At 38.8% G+C, this 18,873-nt stretch overlaps 1 protein-coding gene across 6 annotated transcripts in view; it reads left to right on the top strand.

Annotated features, from left to right (window-relative positions):
- ROS1 (ROS proto-oncogene 1, receptor tyrosine kinase) overlaps positions 1–18,873 on the top strand; it is a 115,962-nt gene that overhangs the window by 64,682 nt on the left and 32,407 nt on the right. For all 6 annotated transcript variants that reach the window (XM_058735075.1, XM_058735073.1, XM_058735076.1 and 3 more), the window contains exons 28-35: positions 1,631–1,833; positions 3,754–3,898; positions 4,668–4,900; positions 4,988–5,164; positions 8,955–9,123; positions 9,858–9,975; positions 13,620–13,810; positions 16,137–16,220. In XM_058735075.1, coding sequence (XP_058591058.1) covers positions 1,631–1,833; positions 3,754–3,898; positions 4,668–4,900; positions 4,988–5,164; positions 8,955–9,123; positions 9,858–9,975; positions 13,620–13,810; positions 16,137–16,220 — 1,320 coding nt within the window. The remainder of the gene's footprint in view (positions 1–1,630; positions 1,834–3,753; positions 3,899–4,667; positions 4,901–4,987; positions 5,165–8,954; positions 9,124–9,857; positions 9,976–13,619; positions 13,811–16,136; positions 16,221–18,873) is intronic.

The raw sequence follows: 18,873 nt of genomic DNA, 5'->3' as shown, positions 1-18,873 counted from the left end.
CACACTGTTCATCAGCACGTTCTCCAGTCTGGGGGGGCAGAAAAGTCTCAGAATATCTCCTCCAGGCTGCCCCCTCAAGCCTTTCATTGTGTGCTCAGTGTTGATCCAAACTGCCAGGATGGGTGCACACTGCGATTGCTGTTTGCCCTGGGTCACAATTGATCTCCGTGTGTATACATGACTTGAGTTGTCCTAGAGAGTTTTAGACATGGGAAACCCTTGTGTATCATTCTGTCTGTCTCCTTTTCTCTTTGCATTCTCATAATTTCTTTTCTGTCTTTTTTTCTCCTCTGACAATATTTTTAGAAATCCCCGTTGTGTCAAAAAGCACTGCATAAAATTTCAGGTCTTTTTCAAGGTAAAGTGCTTTATTTGTTGTGGTATTATGTATGTCAACTGTTCATCATGTGTACATGTGTGCTATCATTTTTGCTAAGTTCCTCCCTTTTTTAAAATGTGTCACTCGTTAAGTTTTTTAGTGTTGTGCTTCTAACTCTATCTCCCTCAGAAACCCTGTGGATTTTATTGTACAATTTTGTATAATGCAATGACTTTTAGGAATGCGTGGATGGCACTATGGCGGAACTAGCTATATATTTTCCGAGAGTCATAATACTAATAAAAAAGTTTGAACTCTAAAAGCCAACTGACCAAAATTAAAAACATTACATACACTGAGGGTGGCCTTCAAACCTAAAGAGGTTTTTAGTTTTTTCTCAAGCTATCTGCCATTAGGGTGGCAATATCATTTTAAATTAAGCATAATTACCCCCTAGAGAGGGGCAGAAAGAATTGAACAAACTCTCTCTGCTTAAATGTATTCAGTTATAAAATAGGAAAAAAATGGGAGAATTTATAAATAAGCCAGGTGCCTATTTTGGTAAAGTAGTTCACTTTTCGTTTTGAGAAATTTAGGAGATTTGGTAAGTCCATTAAAAGTCTGTTTGAAATTGGAACGCACACATATACCCGCACATCCTTAAAAATAAAAGTTCTAAAGCTAGCATGAGTTTTTTTTAACTGGAATTAATTTTAAAAATATGGTTAATATTTAAACATTTTTTTAAAACATTTATTTATTTTTGAGAAAGAGAGACACAGCATAAGTGGGGGTGGGACAGAGAGAGAGGGAGACACAGAATCCGAAGAAGAGTCCAGGCTCTGAGCTGTCAGCACAGAGCCTGACGGCAGAACTGGAACCCATGAACTGCGAGGTCATGACCTGAGCTGAAGTCGGACGCTTAACAGACTGAGCCACCCAGGTGCCCCCTTCCCAATATGACTAATGTGCTGTCACTACTGTCTTCAAAGTAAAAAAAGGCTCAGCTTGATTTTGCTGTGATCTGTGTACCTTATTCAGTGTACTTTAGCTCCCCCTGCTGGAAATTTTAATCAATGATCCGTTACCTTGCTCCCTTTTTTCTGAGGCATTTAACAACTTCAAAATGTGTGGGAAAAACACCCGTCTTTCTTTCCTGAATAACATTTCCAATACTTCAGTATATCACACCTTGTCAGCCAAGTATAAAAACGTGTTATTACCCTTGAAGTTAAATAAATCTGCTGTTCCTCTTTCATACATATATGTATGAAATATGTCTATATTTTGAATCTTTTCTTATTATTTTAGATAAAGCATTACTGTGTCTAGCTTCAGATGTCACAGAGCCAACTATACTTAACACCACTAACAGCAGCCTCACAATCCGATTACCGCCCACCAGGGCAAATCTCACGTGGCACAGCATCACTTGCCCTACTCCAACATACCTGGTTTATTACCAAGAAGTTAATGGCGGGAAAAATAGCTCTGGGCTGAAATATAAAATGCTGGTAAGATTGGAGCTGGTGGTCTTTGTCTTTTCACAAGATACCTGTTTCTGATATAAAATTCTCACTCACAATGAACTGTTTTCTATATTATATCCTGAAGCACGCTACTGTGCAAACTTTTACAGCTGATCCATCAAAGCAAGTTGTGTTCTAGTCTTGTCTGGGAGTTAAGCTTCAAGGAAGTATATTTATTAACTATGACCAGTGGTGGATTGCCATAGTGACAGTTTCCTGAGTGTCCTGGGAGAACTGGTTTGTTGTCTTCCCTAATTATCCCCAGAAAGTGATAGAGATCTGTTTTTATGGCCTATGCAGCAGATTGCAGATTGAAGGGTAAGAAATGATTAGACAGAAAGAACATTACTGTATAACCCTCCTCCATAGCATCTATTTAATATAAAAATGGTATGTTCTATTTTTGTCCATCATTTCCTGTATGCTGTTATGTAGGGAGTATGTCGGTTTTTTTTTCATCATTGTATTCTTAGCACCTAGCATAGTAGTTGGCTTTGTAGAGGCTTTCACTAGTTATTTCTTGAGTGGATGAATTAATTGGCACAATTCACTCCATTGTTGGCACTGATGTTTCAGTTGTCCTTGTGATGGAGTCATATGTATTCAATATTTTGCTCTGTGCTTGCTATTCAACCACATCAAAAGGTGAAATTGACCATCATCATCTGTTGGAAGTTAAACACTATATACTTCACCAGAAAGGACACATGATTCTTGTTATTTCCTTTGTCTATTTTAACCTCTCTTTACACATTTCAATGTTTCAGAGACAGATTGGATCATTTGGCTGACCAAGATTAGGCTGGTGGCACTGGATATTTCTGTTACCACAGCCAGTCTATCCTACACATTGATTAATATGGGTCAAAGGCAATGGGTCTCAAACCTGACTGCACACTGGAGTTTTAAAAACCTCTGGGCCCACACTTCACCTCAGACCAATGCAATCAGAATCTCTGGGGGTGGGACCCAGGCACAAGTGTTTTCTTAAAACTTTCCAGTTGATTCCAAAATGCAACCAAAATTGAGAACTGTTGGTCTAAAGACAGTGTTTTTATTTTATTAAACTTTACCTTTAATAATGATTAAGTAATTCAGCTTAATATTTTATCATATTCACTTATGTGTCAAATCTATTTAAACTTTTTTTTAATGTTTATTTATTTTTGAGAAAAGTGAGACAGAGCATGAGCAGGGTGGGGCAGAGAGAGAGAGAAGGAGACACAGAATCCGAAGCAGGCTCCAGGCTATGAGCTGTCAGGACAGAGCCCAACACTGGGCTTGAACTCATGGACCGAACCATGAGATCATGACCTGAGCCAAAGTTGGACATCCAGGCACCCCTGTGTCACATCTTTACCATACCATCTTGCTGACCTTTGTATGCAAAGCTAGTGAATTAGTATCTTCTTCCGAGAACTTAGCTTCCTATGTGAAATGAGCATGTCATTGAAAATTGACCGATCATTTGGTATTGATTCTTGGAGATAGTAAGCAACTCAGGTCTGGGCAGATTAGGGCAGTGAACATTATCATTCTCTTGATCCAATATCAAAAAATAAGTTAACTTTGGGGCGCCTGGGTGGCGCAGTCGGTTAAGCGTCCGACTTCAGCCAGGTCACGATCTCGCGGTCCGTGAGTTCGAGCCCCGCATCAGGCTCTGGGCTGACGGCTCGGAGCCTGGAGCCTGTTTCCGATTCTGTGTCTCCCTCTCTCTGACCCTCCCCCGTTCATGCTCTGTCTCTCTCTGTCCCAAAAATAAATAAAAAAAAACGTTGAAAAAAAAATTTTTTTAAAATAAGTTAACTTAAAAGATCTTTTAATTATCGTATCCCTTTGGTTAATTTCTCCTCATTTGTATGAAAAAATAAGAATCCGATATTGAGTTTTAAAAATTAATTACAGGAATCTCAGGAGAGGATAGCCTTTATTGAAGGTTTACAACCATTTTCAACATATGTGATACAGACAGCTGTAAAGAATTATTATTCAGACGCTGTGGAACAGTTACCTCTGGGAAAGGAGATTTGGGGAAAAACTAAAAGTGGAGGTGAGTTATGGGCTTGGGTGGGTTTCTAGACAGGCATTTTGTGATATACGTGACATATACATCTATATTTATGGTTTTTAAAATTTGGATGCTAAGTAATCTCTATTATGTGAGCTTTTTAAACTTAATAAGAAAATGTATTATTGACAATACTCTGATAACCTGATTTTTGCTCTAACAACAGAAGATGAATAATACTCCATCAGAATGAAACACAACTAGAAGGTGAAACATCAGAATCAATACTGTTTGACCAAGGAACACATTTTCCAGTCTCACCACATAGTGTCACCCTCTCCCCACATATTCACAGGTCTCGTCCTGTGGCGATGCAGAATTAAGCCTTTTCTCTGTGTGAATTTTACTCAGGACACTTGAGATTTAAAGTAAATAACATCATTGCCTGAAAGAAAATGAATCTAGATCTAAAAAGGTTTTCTGAGAGGTGGTGATTATTTTGAGGTCACACCATTTCTTTCAGAGGTCTCTGATGACATTCCCAAAACTAATCTGAATTGGTTTGTTCATCATCATTGGCCATATCATTGAGCTGGAGTCAGAGAATGATTTAGTCATTAGGCAAAAATAAGCAAGAGCCTTTCAGGCAGCCTGTTAACTTACCATTTTATAAGAGGTTGGCTTTCCTTTAGAATATTGGCCATTCGTTCTGCTCAAATGATATGATTATTCCTCAACCAGAACCCCATTCCTTCTTCCATCTTTCAGTGCTGATGCAATATCCCTTACCATGCATTGCTATTTATTTCAGTGCCAGAAGCAGTTAGGCTCATTAACACAACTGTGCAGTCAGACACCCGCCTACTTGTATCCTGGGAAGAATCTCACAAGCCAAATGGACCTATGGAGTCAGTTCGCTATCAGCTGGAAATCTCACATCTGGCCCTAATTCCAGAGGCTCCTCTAAGACAAAGTGAATATCCAAATGGAAAGCTCTCTCTCCTTGTTACTAGACTATCTGGTGGAAAACCATATGTGTTAAAGGTATAGTAAGTGTATGGGGAACTTTTATTGCCATGCTCAAGTGCAAGGTTCCGAAAAGGTTAAGCGATTGTTCTTTTTTACAAAAAGGTTCTGGCCTGCCATGCTGAGGAAATGTGGTGTGCCGAGAGTCATCCTGTCACTGTCAAAATGTTTGACACACCAGAGAAACCCTGTGCCTTGGTTCCAGAGAACACTAGTTTGCAATTAGAATGGAAGGCTCCATCTAATGTTAACCTCATCAGATTTTGGTTTGAACTCCAGAAGGTAGATCTCACCATACTCTTTTAATGCAAATCTATGTTTTGTGCTATGGGATAAATTAGAAGACCTTTTTTCATATCTCTAGAGTATTCTCTTGTATAAACCAACAATATATTTGACAACGTTCATTGATTTAGGCTGGCTTGCCATTTACAGAATCTATCTAGACTCATTTCTGATGGAAAGAATTCCTAGAGACATTGGTTGCTCTTAAAAGGCTCCGTGGGCCAGGGCGCCTGGGTGGCGCAGTCGGTTAAGCGTCCGACTTCAGCCAGGTCACGATCTCGCGGTCCGTGAGTTCGAGCCCCGCGTCAGGCTCTGGGCTGATGGCTCGGAGCCTGGAGCCTGTTTCCGATTCTGTGTCTCCCTCTCTCTCTGACCCTCCCCCGTTCATGCTCTGTCTCTCTCTGTCCCAAAAATAAATAAAAAACGTTGAAAAAAAAAAAAAAAAGGCTCCGTGGAAAGGGTTATAAGCTATGGTTTACTGGTTTTCATAATATTTTACTTAGTTTAGATGTTATCAGCATGGCTGTCTAGTGTCCAGCAATTTGGTATTTCCAATGAAGAAAAAGAAAAGAAATGGACAAGCAAACAAAACCCAAATCCTTGTCTAGAAATGTTCTTTCAACCATTTAAAGGCTGTATAGCAACAGGAGAGAAATAAAATATAAGACCAGTTTATTCTGAACCAGTTGGATCTTGGCTTATAAACTTTAAATGGTTCTTCATCCAAAATTCTCCATGCTTTAACTATATAAAAATATCCACTGAATTTCAAATATCAATTAATCTAATTAATTCACTGCTGAGGAAAGTCTAGGTTGATTTTTGTATTGATACACTTAAAATGGATTATTTTTTTAGAATTGCTGCATTTCATTTTCAGTATTATTTATTTTGTGTGTCTACATTCGTAAAGTTTGGTTAGGAATCTTTCGTTCAGTTGTAACAAAAACAAATCAGTATAGTCATGGCCTTGCTTTTTTTTCAAAAATGGAGTTGCTTCCCAGGATGTTTTTAAATTTTACTATGTAAGATTTTTTTCTATGATCTTACATTTTTAAGATAAAATCCATGAAAACTATGAAACAATAGTGAATGTCGAGTTCATAAAACCAAAAGCTGTAGTTTATTGGACTTTTTTCATCGAGCGTGCTTGTGATGATTTGCTGCCTATTTAAAAAAGTGTCATCTTATAAAAATGCAGTTAAATTGGAGAAATTGGGGGATCACCTTTTATTAGACATCTATTTAAGGAAGCTCAGTGCAGTTCAGTTTAAAGGCAAAGTGGGGGATGTGAAGTTTACTCCTGACATCAAAGAAATGTGATGGGGAAGGACCTTATAGCTGGTGACTCTAAGCCCCTCCTGTTACTGATGAGAAGTCGGAGATCCAGACAGGTGCCATAGTGAGTCAGATATCACCAGCCAGGCAGGGAAGAGCCCCAGGGGTTGACTCATCCTACAGCAGTCCTACTTGGGTGCTATCCATGGAAGGAATGTGAATCACTAAGGCACCTACCCCACTCCTCAAAGTTTGGGAGAAGGACAGAGTTCTGGGGCTGTCTGGTTCAGTCCTTGTGACTTTCACACAAAGTTTTTTTTGCTTGTTTCAAAACTTCCCCTACACTTGCTGAAAACAGGTTCTAGATATACCACTTAGAACATCATGAAGCTGAAAATGTGGGATACAGTAATCATCACATGTGACCATCTACAAGTACTAACTGATGAGCACAGTAGGAGGCTGTGTTCCGAGAGGGTTGATGAGTACCTCCAGTCAGAAAGTTCTATATCTTTAGAGCAACTTGAACCTATCTCATAAAGATAGGATACCTGGGAATGATGGTATACCTCCATACTGGAACTCTAAGAGGGGACTGATAAGGGTGAATATGTGTCTTTTTAATTAAGAATTTTTTTTTAGAAAGGAGGAGAAAAAGATAAATTTCCAATTTTCATCTTTTCTGTCAAATTTTCCTTATGTGGAAAATGAAGGAATTAAAGCACAAGGCTAAATTTCTATCTAGGTCTTAAATGCCATAGATTTTTTTTTTAAAATCACAACAGTGTATGGAAGAAGAACATATTTAATTTGAGATTAAGGAGAAGAAACAAGTAGTTTCATTTTGGTAAATTATTTTCCTGGTTGTGCATTAAAATTGAGTTTTTCTCAATTGTCCAGGAAAATTCCTACATTTCTGAAGTTCTGGTCTCTGAGACATGATAGGCTGCACCATTTCCTTCTCACCCCCCATCCAAATAATTTTCAAATCTCTCTGTGGTAGCTTTCACTCCTGCACTTGTTGGCCTCTAACAAATGGAAGGTCTTGACTCCACTGTGATTTACTGGGGTAGCTGTGGCACCTCCCCAAGTTGGTGGTCTGCCCAGAACATTCATTGCTGTGGTAAGGCCAATAGTCTACTGTTTTCCAGCAGAACCCTTGGTCAAACATCTGACCTTCCAAGGAGCTTTGATAATTTCTGGAGGGTATGGAATGTTGGGCCATCTATTCACTTAAGGTAGTTTATATAGCAGATTATTAAGGAGGCAGGGTCACAAAGGGCTAAAATTTTTGAGGTAGAAATCAATATTTGTCTGTCTGTCCCTCTTTCTTTCCCTCAGTTCAGAGTAGATATTAGGGATCCAATGCGTCTGTTTCATTAGCCTGTATTTTTTTAGTAGAATTGATACATTTATGAGTTTAGCAGGCAACGGCCTGGACATCAGCATTTTTGTTTTTTAATTTTTTTTCATTCCTTCCATTCCCATTTTCCGCTTTTTTTTTTTTTTGTAACAAGGTGGTCTACTTCTTGAAGGTGCTGTAGGAATCATTCCTAGCTGAATAGAAAACTAATATAAAGTGTCCATCCAATGAAATGATGTGACCTTGTGAGTGCTAAATGAAAAACGAGATGTAAAGTAAGGTTTATTTATGGAAACTGACCTTCTTAGGAAACTCTACTGGAGAAAATACACTAAGAACCCTTGACAAAATGCCACATCCTCTGTCTTTCCCTATTTGTACATTGAAAAAAAAATCACCATTTTCAAATAACACATGAAGGGTCCAAATACACAGATTTTTCAAAAGCCATGCACAAAGAAAGTGTAAGATAGCTATAATTAGAGACCCAGTATCTACATTGGAATTAAAGTAAGATTTCCTATATTTAACTTCTAACATTTCTACTCAGTGACTGAGTGATGGTAGACAAAAATTTCCCTCTTTTAGGGAACTAGGCTTCATATGTATAAAAAGTAAGGAATGCTGGTTAGACTGAAAAGAGTTTGAAGGGAAAAACTACATGTTTTAATTTATAAGTCACTGTAGACCTGTTGATAGAATCAAAATGTGTAAAAACATTATAATTTTGAAATTAACAAATCCATGGAATTGAAAATGTCATTATTTTGATCCAGCATGGTCCCTCAGCTATGGATTTGCATTCTCAGCCATCCTAATTTAATGGAGGTGTCTCCAAGGAGGGATAACAAAAAGCCAAGGTCCAGATCTTCCCTAAGGACATCTATGTAGTAAGAGGTGCCTGTCCCACCTTGAACTCATCCTAAGAACCGTTATTCAAGTCAGTTATAGCTTGTCACAAACTTAAAATGGCAGTCAGTGGTGGAGATAATGTTTGGGATCAAACATTCATAAAGGAGCACTTATTTTAATTGAAAATAAATTTTATTTAAATTTTTAATTGCTTGCCATAGACTTGTGAATTTCTATGCTTAAGAAGGTTTTCTTAAAGCACCAAAAATATTAATTGAGACTTCTTTTTTCCAGTGGAAGTATAATGAGTTTTACCGTGTGAACACTTCATGCATCCAAGGCCCTACTTATGTCTGTAGCATCACAGATCTACAGCCTTATATGTCCTATAACATCCGCGTAGTGGTGGTTTATAGGACAGGAGAAAATAGCACCTCACTCCCAGAAAGCTTTAAGACAAAAGGTGAGTACTGATAGCCTCAATAATCCTCACTACTCAAAAAGCCCTGTAAGTTTCTCAATGAGTTTCTTATCACTTATTTCACTAATGCTAGAGGTTAACCTTTTTCCTTTCTTTTCTTTTTGAAGAGGAGTAAATTATTTCTAGAGTTTGAGGTAAGAGTTGAAAAGAATCAGGAGTCTTTACAGGCACTAATGAGATAATACTGAGATAATACCAGGTTTTGCAGAATCCTGAACTGAGCAAGATGATTCCACCTTCCAGTATTCTCTACTTTCTTGTCTATCTGTGACATTTTGCATTGAGAGCAAAAGTTAAATGGTGTTATTGAGTGTTCAACAAATATTAACTTACTGACTACTGTATTCTAGATGCTAAAAATTAAAAAATCTAAAAAGAATGCTAATTAGTGTTTTAAAAGGTATACTGTAACTCCAAGTTGATCCCTGTAAGAATCAAAGGGAAAATGCTCCAAAATTTACAGTTTTCTTCATTCACATCACTTATTTTGTGGTGAGCTAACATAATACTGTTATTCCTATCACTGGTCCATCTAATCCATCACTAATAAAAACTTCAGATACTCATTTAAAAATATGCACTCATATGAGAATATTTCTGAATATTTCATTAATGTATTTGACTTTCCTCTCAGTAAATATATTCTGTGGAAAGATGTTATGCAGAATATTTTCTACTTCCGACATACCAATCAGTACTTTCTTATGTTTCCAAAGCTGGAGTCCCAAGTAAACCAGGCATTCCAAAATTATTAGAAGGGAGTAAAGATTCAATACAGTGGGAAAAAGCTGAAGATAATGGAAGCCGGCTTATGTACTATGTCCTTGAGGTCAGGTATGTCTGTTTGCAAAAGTGCTTTGTAAACTACAAAGAGCTAAGTGGTTAATTCTAAGGTATTATTAGATCAAAATTAGCAATATTTATAAATAAATATGAAGGATCTTTAGCTTAAGGATCTTCAGTGCACCATTGTGCTCTCTGCCCAATGCCTAGTGGTCAGCCTTGGCACTCCGATCAGAGGGAGATCACATCATCCTTCTCAGAAATCTGCCACTACTTGTCAAAACGTTATGGAAATAATCCAGTCATTGGCATGTGCAGCTAATATTTATTTAATTTCTATTCTGTCCAAGAAACAGGGCTGATATTTGATGTTAGACGATGGTATGCATGCAAATTTCTGATGATAATTTGTTTTAGCAAGATGAATAACGTCTGGTGAGAACTGGCAGTGAACCAGGTATATTTCAGAATGTGAAAACAGGTCAAGCACAGAAATGGTCTGAACTGTATAGGTTACACTGGATTCTTTATCCTTTGTGAAGAGTATAACTTGCACTGTGTGCCCGAGGGTCTGAAAGCGTGCCTTCAATGAAAACCAGGCAGCTAGTGAACATATACAACCTCAGAGCTGGCCAGTATGGGGAGCTCTGTATAATGGTCACTGGCTCAGATGAACTGATTTCATGCCAGCTTGAGGGGAGAATTCCAAATTCCACAGACACTCCTCTCGTGGATCTATGAAGCTATCTTTTAAGAAGTTCCAAGGACAAAAGTCACTTCCATAATTATAGTCCTGGCAATTCGAGCTTTAGATCTATTTTTGCTCCATCTTGATCTGGCATTCCCATAACCTTAAAAAAATTTTCCTGCTCATGGCAGAGGATTACACTGGCCATATTTCTAACTGAAACCTTCTTGTAAATTCTGTTACTGTTTTTCATGCAGAGTCAAATGCATTCTGATCTGCAGAACTGTGTTGGTGGTCTGGGACTCTAATTATATTCGCCAGCCAGCCCATACCACTGTCTTGCTAGGAACCATTTAGTGTGTTCCCTTCAGTGACTCCTTAAGAGCAGAACTCCATAGATTCTTTGCATTTTCTTGCCCCAAGCCTCTACTCTCATGACAGGGATAATGGGATAATAATAGAATGAACTGCTGTATCTCAAAGTCACTTCTTCAGTCAGGATACTAGTATACACTAGGTACTTGCTGATGGTACAGTCGTAGTGATAGCGTGTGAACGCGGAAGCCGAATACACTGTATTAGTGTCCTAACATTGCCGTGAGAAAGTACCACCCCTGGGTGGCTTGAAACAGCATTTATTCTTTCACAGTTTTGGGGACTAGAAGTCGGAAATCAAGGTATCCGTAGGACCATGCACTTTCTGAAGTTTCTAGGGAAGAATCCTTCCTTGCTGCTTCTTAGCCTCTGGTGATCCAGACTTCCCAGCAATCCTTGGTATTCCTTGGCTTGCAGATGTATCACTTCCAACTCTGGCTCTGTCATCACATGGTGTTCTCTGTGTATATCGGTGCCGATATTCCTCTCTTCTTCTTTTTTTTTTTTTTTTAATTTTTTTTTCAACATTTTTTATCTATTTTGGGGACAGAGAGAGACAGGGCATGAACGGGGGAGGGGCAGAGAGAGAGGGAGACACAGAATCGGAAACAGGCTCCAGGCTCCGAGCCATCAGCCCAGAGCCTGACGCGGGGCTCGAACTCACGGACCGCGAGATCGTGACCTGGCTGAAGTCGGACGCCTAACCGACTGCGCCACCCAGGCGCCCCAATATTCCTCTCTTCTTAAGAAGGCACTGGTCGGGGCGCCTGGGTGGCGCAGTCGGTTAAGCGTCCGACTTCAGCCAGGTCACGATCTCGCGGTCCGTGAGTTCGAGCCCCGCGTCAGGCTCTGGGCTGATGGCTCGGAGCCTGGAGCCTGTTTCCGATTCTGTGTCTCCCTCTCTCTCTGCCCCTCCCCCGTTCATGCTCTGTCTCTCTCTGTCCCCAAAATAAATAAAAAATGTTGAAAAAAAAAATTAAAAAAAAAAAAAAAAAAAAAAAAAAAAGAAGGCACTGGTCAATGGGGCATCTAGGTGGCTCAGACGGTTAAGCATCTGACTTCGGTTCAGGTCATGATTTTATGGTTCTTGGGTCAAGCCCCACACTGGGATCTGGGCTGACAGGGTAGAGCCTGCTTGGGATTCTCTCTGTCTCCCTCTCTCTCCCTGCACCACCCCCTGCACTCTCTGTCTCTCTCAAAGTAAAACAATGAACTTAAAAAAATTAAAAGAAGGCACTAGTCATTGGATTTAAGCCTACCCTAATCCAGTATGACCTCATCTTAACTTGCTTACATCTAAAAGACCTTATTTCCAAACAAGGTCACATTCACAAAGTCTGGGTAGGTGTGAGTTTTGGGGGATACTACTCAACCCCGTACCGTGTTTAAATACTTACTTTATTCTTTTTTTTTGAATCTAAGTTTTCTCAACTGTAAAATGGGATGATGGTATTTACCTCTTTAGGTTGTTGTGAAAACTCAACAACAGGAAATGAAATAAAAAGCATCAGTACGGTGTGTTATAAATAGAAGATTCTCAACCAATATCAGAATTCTTTCTTGTCTTCCTCAATGGCCAATAACTGTGAAGAGCCATTTTATGAATTTTTAAGTGTTTCTTTCCTTTGGATCACAGTTGTTGGAACTGAACAATGAAATTGCCAGTGCCTAACACAAGACTTCACAAAATGTACGAAGACATTGTATAAAGAGTCTTATGCAGGATGGTCCCTAGGACACTTAGCTCCTGGCAACAGTTGTGAACAACTCTGCTGCCCTGATCCTCCTGAAGTTCTTATCTTTTCCCTGTCCTTCAAGGGCTGAGCCTTCCCATCCCTTTCAGGATGTCCACTCAGTTTGTAGAAGCAGAACCAGCTATCCCTAAGCTTACTGTGGGTTGGTACCAAGTCCTAAAACTGTTGTTGTCTGAAAAGTCCCAGACTTGAAAAGTTCTTCATTGTCAGGACATAATTGGAAGGCCTGGAGCTTGTCCTCAGTCTACGATTCTGTTAAAAGCCATTCCATTTATATCTTTTGAGCCCCACTCTCGTGCTCTTTCCATGTTTCATATAAAGAATAATGTGGGTTGACTTGAGGTGGAGTAGATGCCAATAAAAATGGAAGAACTAAACCTTGGAATCTCCGGTATAATGATAATTTTGGTATTCAAACTATTACACCTTCCTTATCAATTTTATGCCCTGTATTTCATTTTACGCAGAGCTATGGTATACATAAACTACACATGGCATAAGAGACTGAGAATTAAGAAAGTATAAAAAATTCCAGGTTAGAAATTATGGAACAACTGTCTGATGTGTTTGGAATTCTGAAGAAAGTTTATACATTCTAATAGTAGGAAAAACCTCTTCAGCTCTCTCCTGGCCATTCACTATTTGTTATTTTCCCAATGGGCTGAGTTTGTTGGCTCCATGCATTGCCAGGATGTCTTTACAGGATTATGCTGTGTGGGAGGAATGAGATCAAAGGTAAAGCGTGCAGTAGGAGATGCTCTTGATTTCTGTTGCTGAAATGGTACAGGAGCATCTAGAAACAACACATATATTGTCTCTTATATTTTCTATATTGACCATTTTCCTCTTTTTTTTTTTTTTTTTTTTTTTTTTGGTAGAAAGGGTACTTCAAATGATTCACAGAACCAGAATTTAATGTGGACGATGGCGTATAATGGATCCTGCGGTAGTATTTGCACATGGAAGTCCAAACACCTGAAAGGAACATTTCAGTTCAGAGTGGTAGCTGCAAATAATCTGGGATTTGGTGACTATAGTGGAATCAGTGAGAATATTATGCTAGTTGGAGGTATGTTATGATGTCTGTCTATACTCTAACTGATTACGTTAAAGGTTCAGAGAGAAAGATAAGTGAATTCTTAACAATAGAAATGAGTTGGACGACTGTATAATTTATCATCTAGACTATGGAACTATTCATTTCATGTGATGTGATCTTCCTAAAACATCAGCGTCCTCGTGTCATTTTTCTCTTCAGTAATAATCAGCTACTTCTTAATGCCCGGCACATCAAGTCCGTGTTCCTGGATAGGCTTCCTAGGCTGTCCACAGTCTGGTCTGGATCCAGCCTTGTGTTCCTTTTCCTGATATTCTCACCTGCTACACAACAGGCCTAAAACTATGCTTTGGCTCTTCCTCAATATCTTCATCTTCCATTGTGTATCCCATTGTAGGTGATGCTATATCATCTGTCTGATCACAGAGCCTAGAAATCTCAATACCATATTTAATTTTTCCCGCTACTCTTTCACCAAGTTCTATTTATTTACCATCTTGATTTCTGTTTAATGGGGGGGGTCATCTTCTTATTTCCACTTTGGCTTTCCTAATTTATCATTTCTTGTCTGTGCTCTAGGCTTAATCACACTGCTGATGGTTAATCTAGCTGAAGCACAAGCTGGACCACTTAACCCATCTCTGAAATCCCTAAAACGACTCTCCGTTCACTGCCTTCAGAGTCAAGTGGAAACTTGTGTGTGTGACATTTAAGGCCTTCCATGTTCATTGTTCTCAATATTTGCCCCTATGTTGTAGCCATACTGGTAAAAACCTTTTTATGACACTAGGTTTTTAAGCTTTTGTTTCCCTCAGCCTAGAATGTGGGTTCCCACCACCTACCATTCACCCCTTAGCTGGGTTTTCCTTTCCCTTACTTTCTGTCAATTGAAATTCTTCTCATCCTTCTCATCCTTCAAGGCCTAAATTAAATGAACCCAGAGCTATTGCTCAACTGATGATCTTTAGGCAAGATGAATTACTGCATTTCACATACACACAGCCTATATTATTCTATATAATGTTTGCATCATTCTTATTTGTATTATAATTAGTTACCTGGATAAAACCTCAGCAATTTTTTTTCTGAAAAAAAAAAACCAATATAGTTGATATTTTACATTTTGCAGGCTACATCTGATGTCTGTGGCTGCTGTTTCTTCTTCTTCCCATTCTTTTCCTCTCCATCCCCCTCTTTTTTCCCTTTCTCCTTCTACTCCTCCCCTTCCTTCTCCTTCTCCGTCTCCTCCTTCTTCAAATAATGCTTTAAAAATGTAAAAATAATTCTTAGCTAATGGGTAGTGCAAATCAGACTATGGCCAGACTTGACCCAGAGGCTATGGTTTGCCAAGCTCTGCCCTACATGTCTCACCTCTCCTCCACTGAAGCTACCAAGAGAAGGTACCATGTTTCCATGGTTCTATTCCTCAGTTTAACACCTATAGAATTGAATGTAATGCAAGACGGTATAGAAGAAACAATAATTCTGATTATATACTATATGAAGATTGAGATTTCTTTGTTCCAAATTCATTAAAAAGATTATAGGTGTTTCCTCCGCTATTTTTTTTTTTTAACATTTTATTTATTTTTGAGACAGGGAGAGACAGAGCATGAACAGGGGAGGGTCAGAGAGAGGGAGGCACAGAATCCGAAACAGGCTCCAGGAGAGACAGAGCATGAACAGGGGAGGGTCAGAGAGAGGGAGACACAGAATCCGAAACAGGCTCCAGGCTCTGAGCTGTCAGCACAGAGCCCGACGCGGGGCTCGAACTCACGGACCGCGAGATCGTGACCTGAGCCGAAGTCGGCCGCTTAACCGACTGAGCCACCCAGGCGCCCCTCCTCCGCTATTTTTAAGTAGATTGGGTGGGCACATAAAAATGGTGTATTGGTTGGGGCGCCTGCGTGGCGTAGTCGGTTAAGCGTCCGACTTCAGCCAGGTCACGATCTCACAATCTGTGAGTTCGAGCCCCACGTCAGGCTCTGGGCTGATGGCTCAGAGCCTGGAGCCTGTTTCCGATTCTGTGCCTCCCTCTCTCTTTGCCCCTCCCCGTTCATGCTCTGTCTCTCTCTGTCCCAAAAATAAATAAAAAACGTTGAAAAAAAAATTAAAAAAAAAATGGTGTATTGGTAAACCAGATCTTTGGAAAACAAAACAAAACCAAAACCTTGATTTTAATTTCCTGTGGTATTAAGTACTTTTTCTGTGGGTGATTTCAAACTACCAGTGGTTTAACAAGTGGCTTGCAAAAATCTAGTAGGAGCTGGTTCAGGCATATCTGAAACTACCTAGCTTTATTCTGCAAATTTACTTTTTTTTTCATTTATTTTATTAGATGGTTTTTGGATATCAGAAAGAAGCTTTATACTTATTATTATAATTGGAATATTTCTGGTTGTTATAATCACATTGATTTTTGGTAAGTATAATAATAAATTGATTTAAAAATATAAGTAGTAAACTATTTACTTGATCATATTTAGTTGATTTAGCACTTAGTGTATTTCCCACATGAAATAAATTCACAAATTTCACAGCTACTTTTGGCTAGATTTTCATAACCACTAACTTCTGTGAATTGTTTTCTGCTCTTGGAGTAACTATTTTATGAAAAATATATCTGCGCTTATACTTCATGGTGTACTTTAGATAAAACTAATTATAAGGGCACCAACTTTTAGCTTTCTTTAAAACAGTATTTTGGATTGGCTACATGCCAAGTGCTTTGTGGCTTATAGTTTTAAATAAGTAAAAGAAAAATAACTCTGGATGCAAAAAAAAAAAAAAAAGTGTAGGATTAATAGGAGACCAGTGACAGTTCTTGCTGGGATAGTTTGGGTCTCTGGGCAGACAGACTGGTTTGGAAGGAACCTTTGCAGACAACCCATCTCTGACTTGTAGGGTCCACTCTGGGTTTCAGATGTCTAACTTGCTTATTTCAAATCCCTGCTCATTTATAAATGACCAGGAAAGCAAAAGAATTTGTTAGGTGGATAGAAAGGTAGCTGTTTCTCTCTACTCATTTTTATACTAATGTGCTAGTCCTAATTTTTTTTTTTAAGATTTGGTTTAGTGATGAGAAAATATAGTGACAACTCCAGAAATATTGGGGTCAAATATTGGGCCTATAGGGTTATCTTGGTGATCATATATCCTGGGTCATTCCTTTTGTTTCAGCATAAACGTTAATAGGACTTTCTTTCAGTGCCCCAAATATCCTGGTTTGGATTACAAGATATCATCCTATCATACTTACTAATATTATGAGTCCCTGACATGCTGAAGCATTATAAGAAAGACACGATACTTACCAGAAAAGAATACTCAAGTACATATTTAGGAAACTTTGGCTTTTTTTTTTTTTTTTTCCTGCATAAGGGAAAGAAGGGAAAGTTTAAGGAAAAGTTACCAACGTAAAGCTAAACTTAGCGCTCAGGATAAAGAAAGCCAGGATTTTACTAACTGGTCTGAATCTTTATTCTTTCCCCAAACTGATTGGAGTGGTAAGCTATCAGAGAGCACGCTGAAACTTGAATTGAGATTTCTTTTCACAGATTCCACCCAGATAATATACGGAACTCCTTTAGCTCACTGGGAAAGCTAAAAATTTCAGCTGACCCTGCCAGGATCTTAACCTGTGGTTCCAGGGAGTCTAAGTATCGCACAGCTGATGCTACTGCCACTAAGCCGGCCCCTCCAGAATTACACGTACGGCTGCAGTATATTTGGCAGTTGGCATATAGGCTTGACTGCTTGTCTGCTTTCCTACGGGGAAGGAGTATTACAGGAAGACTCTTCCATCTGACCTTTGCTTGCCTACTGTACATCACCACTGTTGAAACCCATAACTCTAGTGGGTGAGCATGAGATAATTTCAGACAACCTATATTGTGCTTTCGAGACATCCCATGGATATCTGACTTTCTCAGGATTTAAAGGTCTCTATTCTATTTGGAACTTACGAATTTTGTAGTACAGTTAAGCTAATTTGGTTCTTTGCTTTTAGCAGCAGTGCATGTCGTTGGACTAGTCTGAGTGTGTGAGTGCATGAGAAAAGATTGAGTTATTAAAATAATGAGAAGTGGCGATTGTTTAAAAATCTGTGTTGGGCGGAGGGCTCTCAGCAATCGTACTTACAAATATAAAATTGAAGCAAGTATTTAAAAATAAACATCGACAGCCTTCGCTTTGGTGAGTGGTCATATCTCACATGCAACATTAGCCTCATGTTGGGAGCAGAGGGAAATAAGTTGTAAAATGCAATTGCTTATCATGGCAGCTTGCCATTTAATGAGGGAGCTGAGACATAACCTGTGTGAAATTATAAAGAGTGAGATATAAAAGGCAATAGTACAGGAAATGCACTGGACACTGACATAGAAGTGCTAACTGAGAGCTACAAGTGGTCTTGTAAATTCATGAATGAGAGATCAGCAGAGTTGCAGAGGTCTTAGAAGGCATCGCTGAGGATGAGGATAGGGGCCTGAGCTGTGCCTTTAAAAATGAAGGGGGGGAGTGAGAGCTTTTCAGGTTTGAAAAATTGCATTGGCAAAGATACTTAAGATCTTTCCCCCATGTGGTCCCTCAGATGGAATTTCGCTTGAACGAAACTCTAACCTGTTGGAAACAGAAGCTACTCTGGAATGAAATTCAGACTTTAATGATCATCTTACAAAACATCTTTGCTGTTTTCAACTTTTGAGCCAATGTTCTAGTATAGATGGTTGACCTTATAATTGTATTTTAATCTTCCAAAAATCACTTATCTTTATGATTATGAAAATAATATGTGCTCATTGTATGAAGAAGACAATATAAATCATCCATGATTTCACAGCTTAGGGAAGATAATTTATATTTGATGAGTTTTATTGCAATAGTTTTTCCTGTATATTTGAGTATGTGTATATGAACAACAATGGTATGAACTCTTGTACTCTGAAAAAAAAAAAAGCATGCCATTATATCGAAAGTGTTCCTCAGATCTACTCTAAGAGTATAACCTGGACATATCTGGACTCAGATATAAATTTGTTTCACTAATAATTATAATGCAAATTAGTTTTGCCTTA

The sequence above is a fragment of the Neofelis nebulosa genome, chromosome 6 (genome assembly GCF_028018385.1).
Source record: "Neofelis nebulosa isolate mNeoNeb1 chromosome 6, mNeoNeb1.pri, whole genome shotgun sequence".
In the NCBI taxonomy this organism is placed as follows: Eukaryota; Metazoa; Chordata; class Mammalia; order Carnivora; family Felidae; genus Neofelis; species Neofelis nebulosa.
Note: the sequence above shows the minus strand (reverse complement) of the source record. Positions and strands in the feature narration are given on the sequence as shown.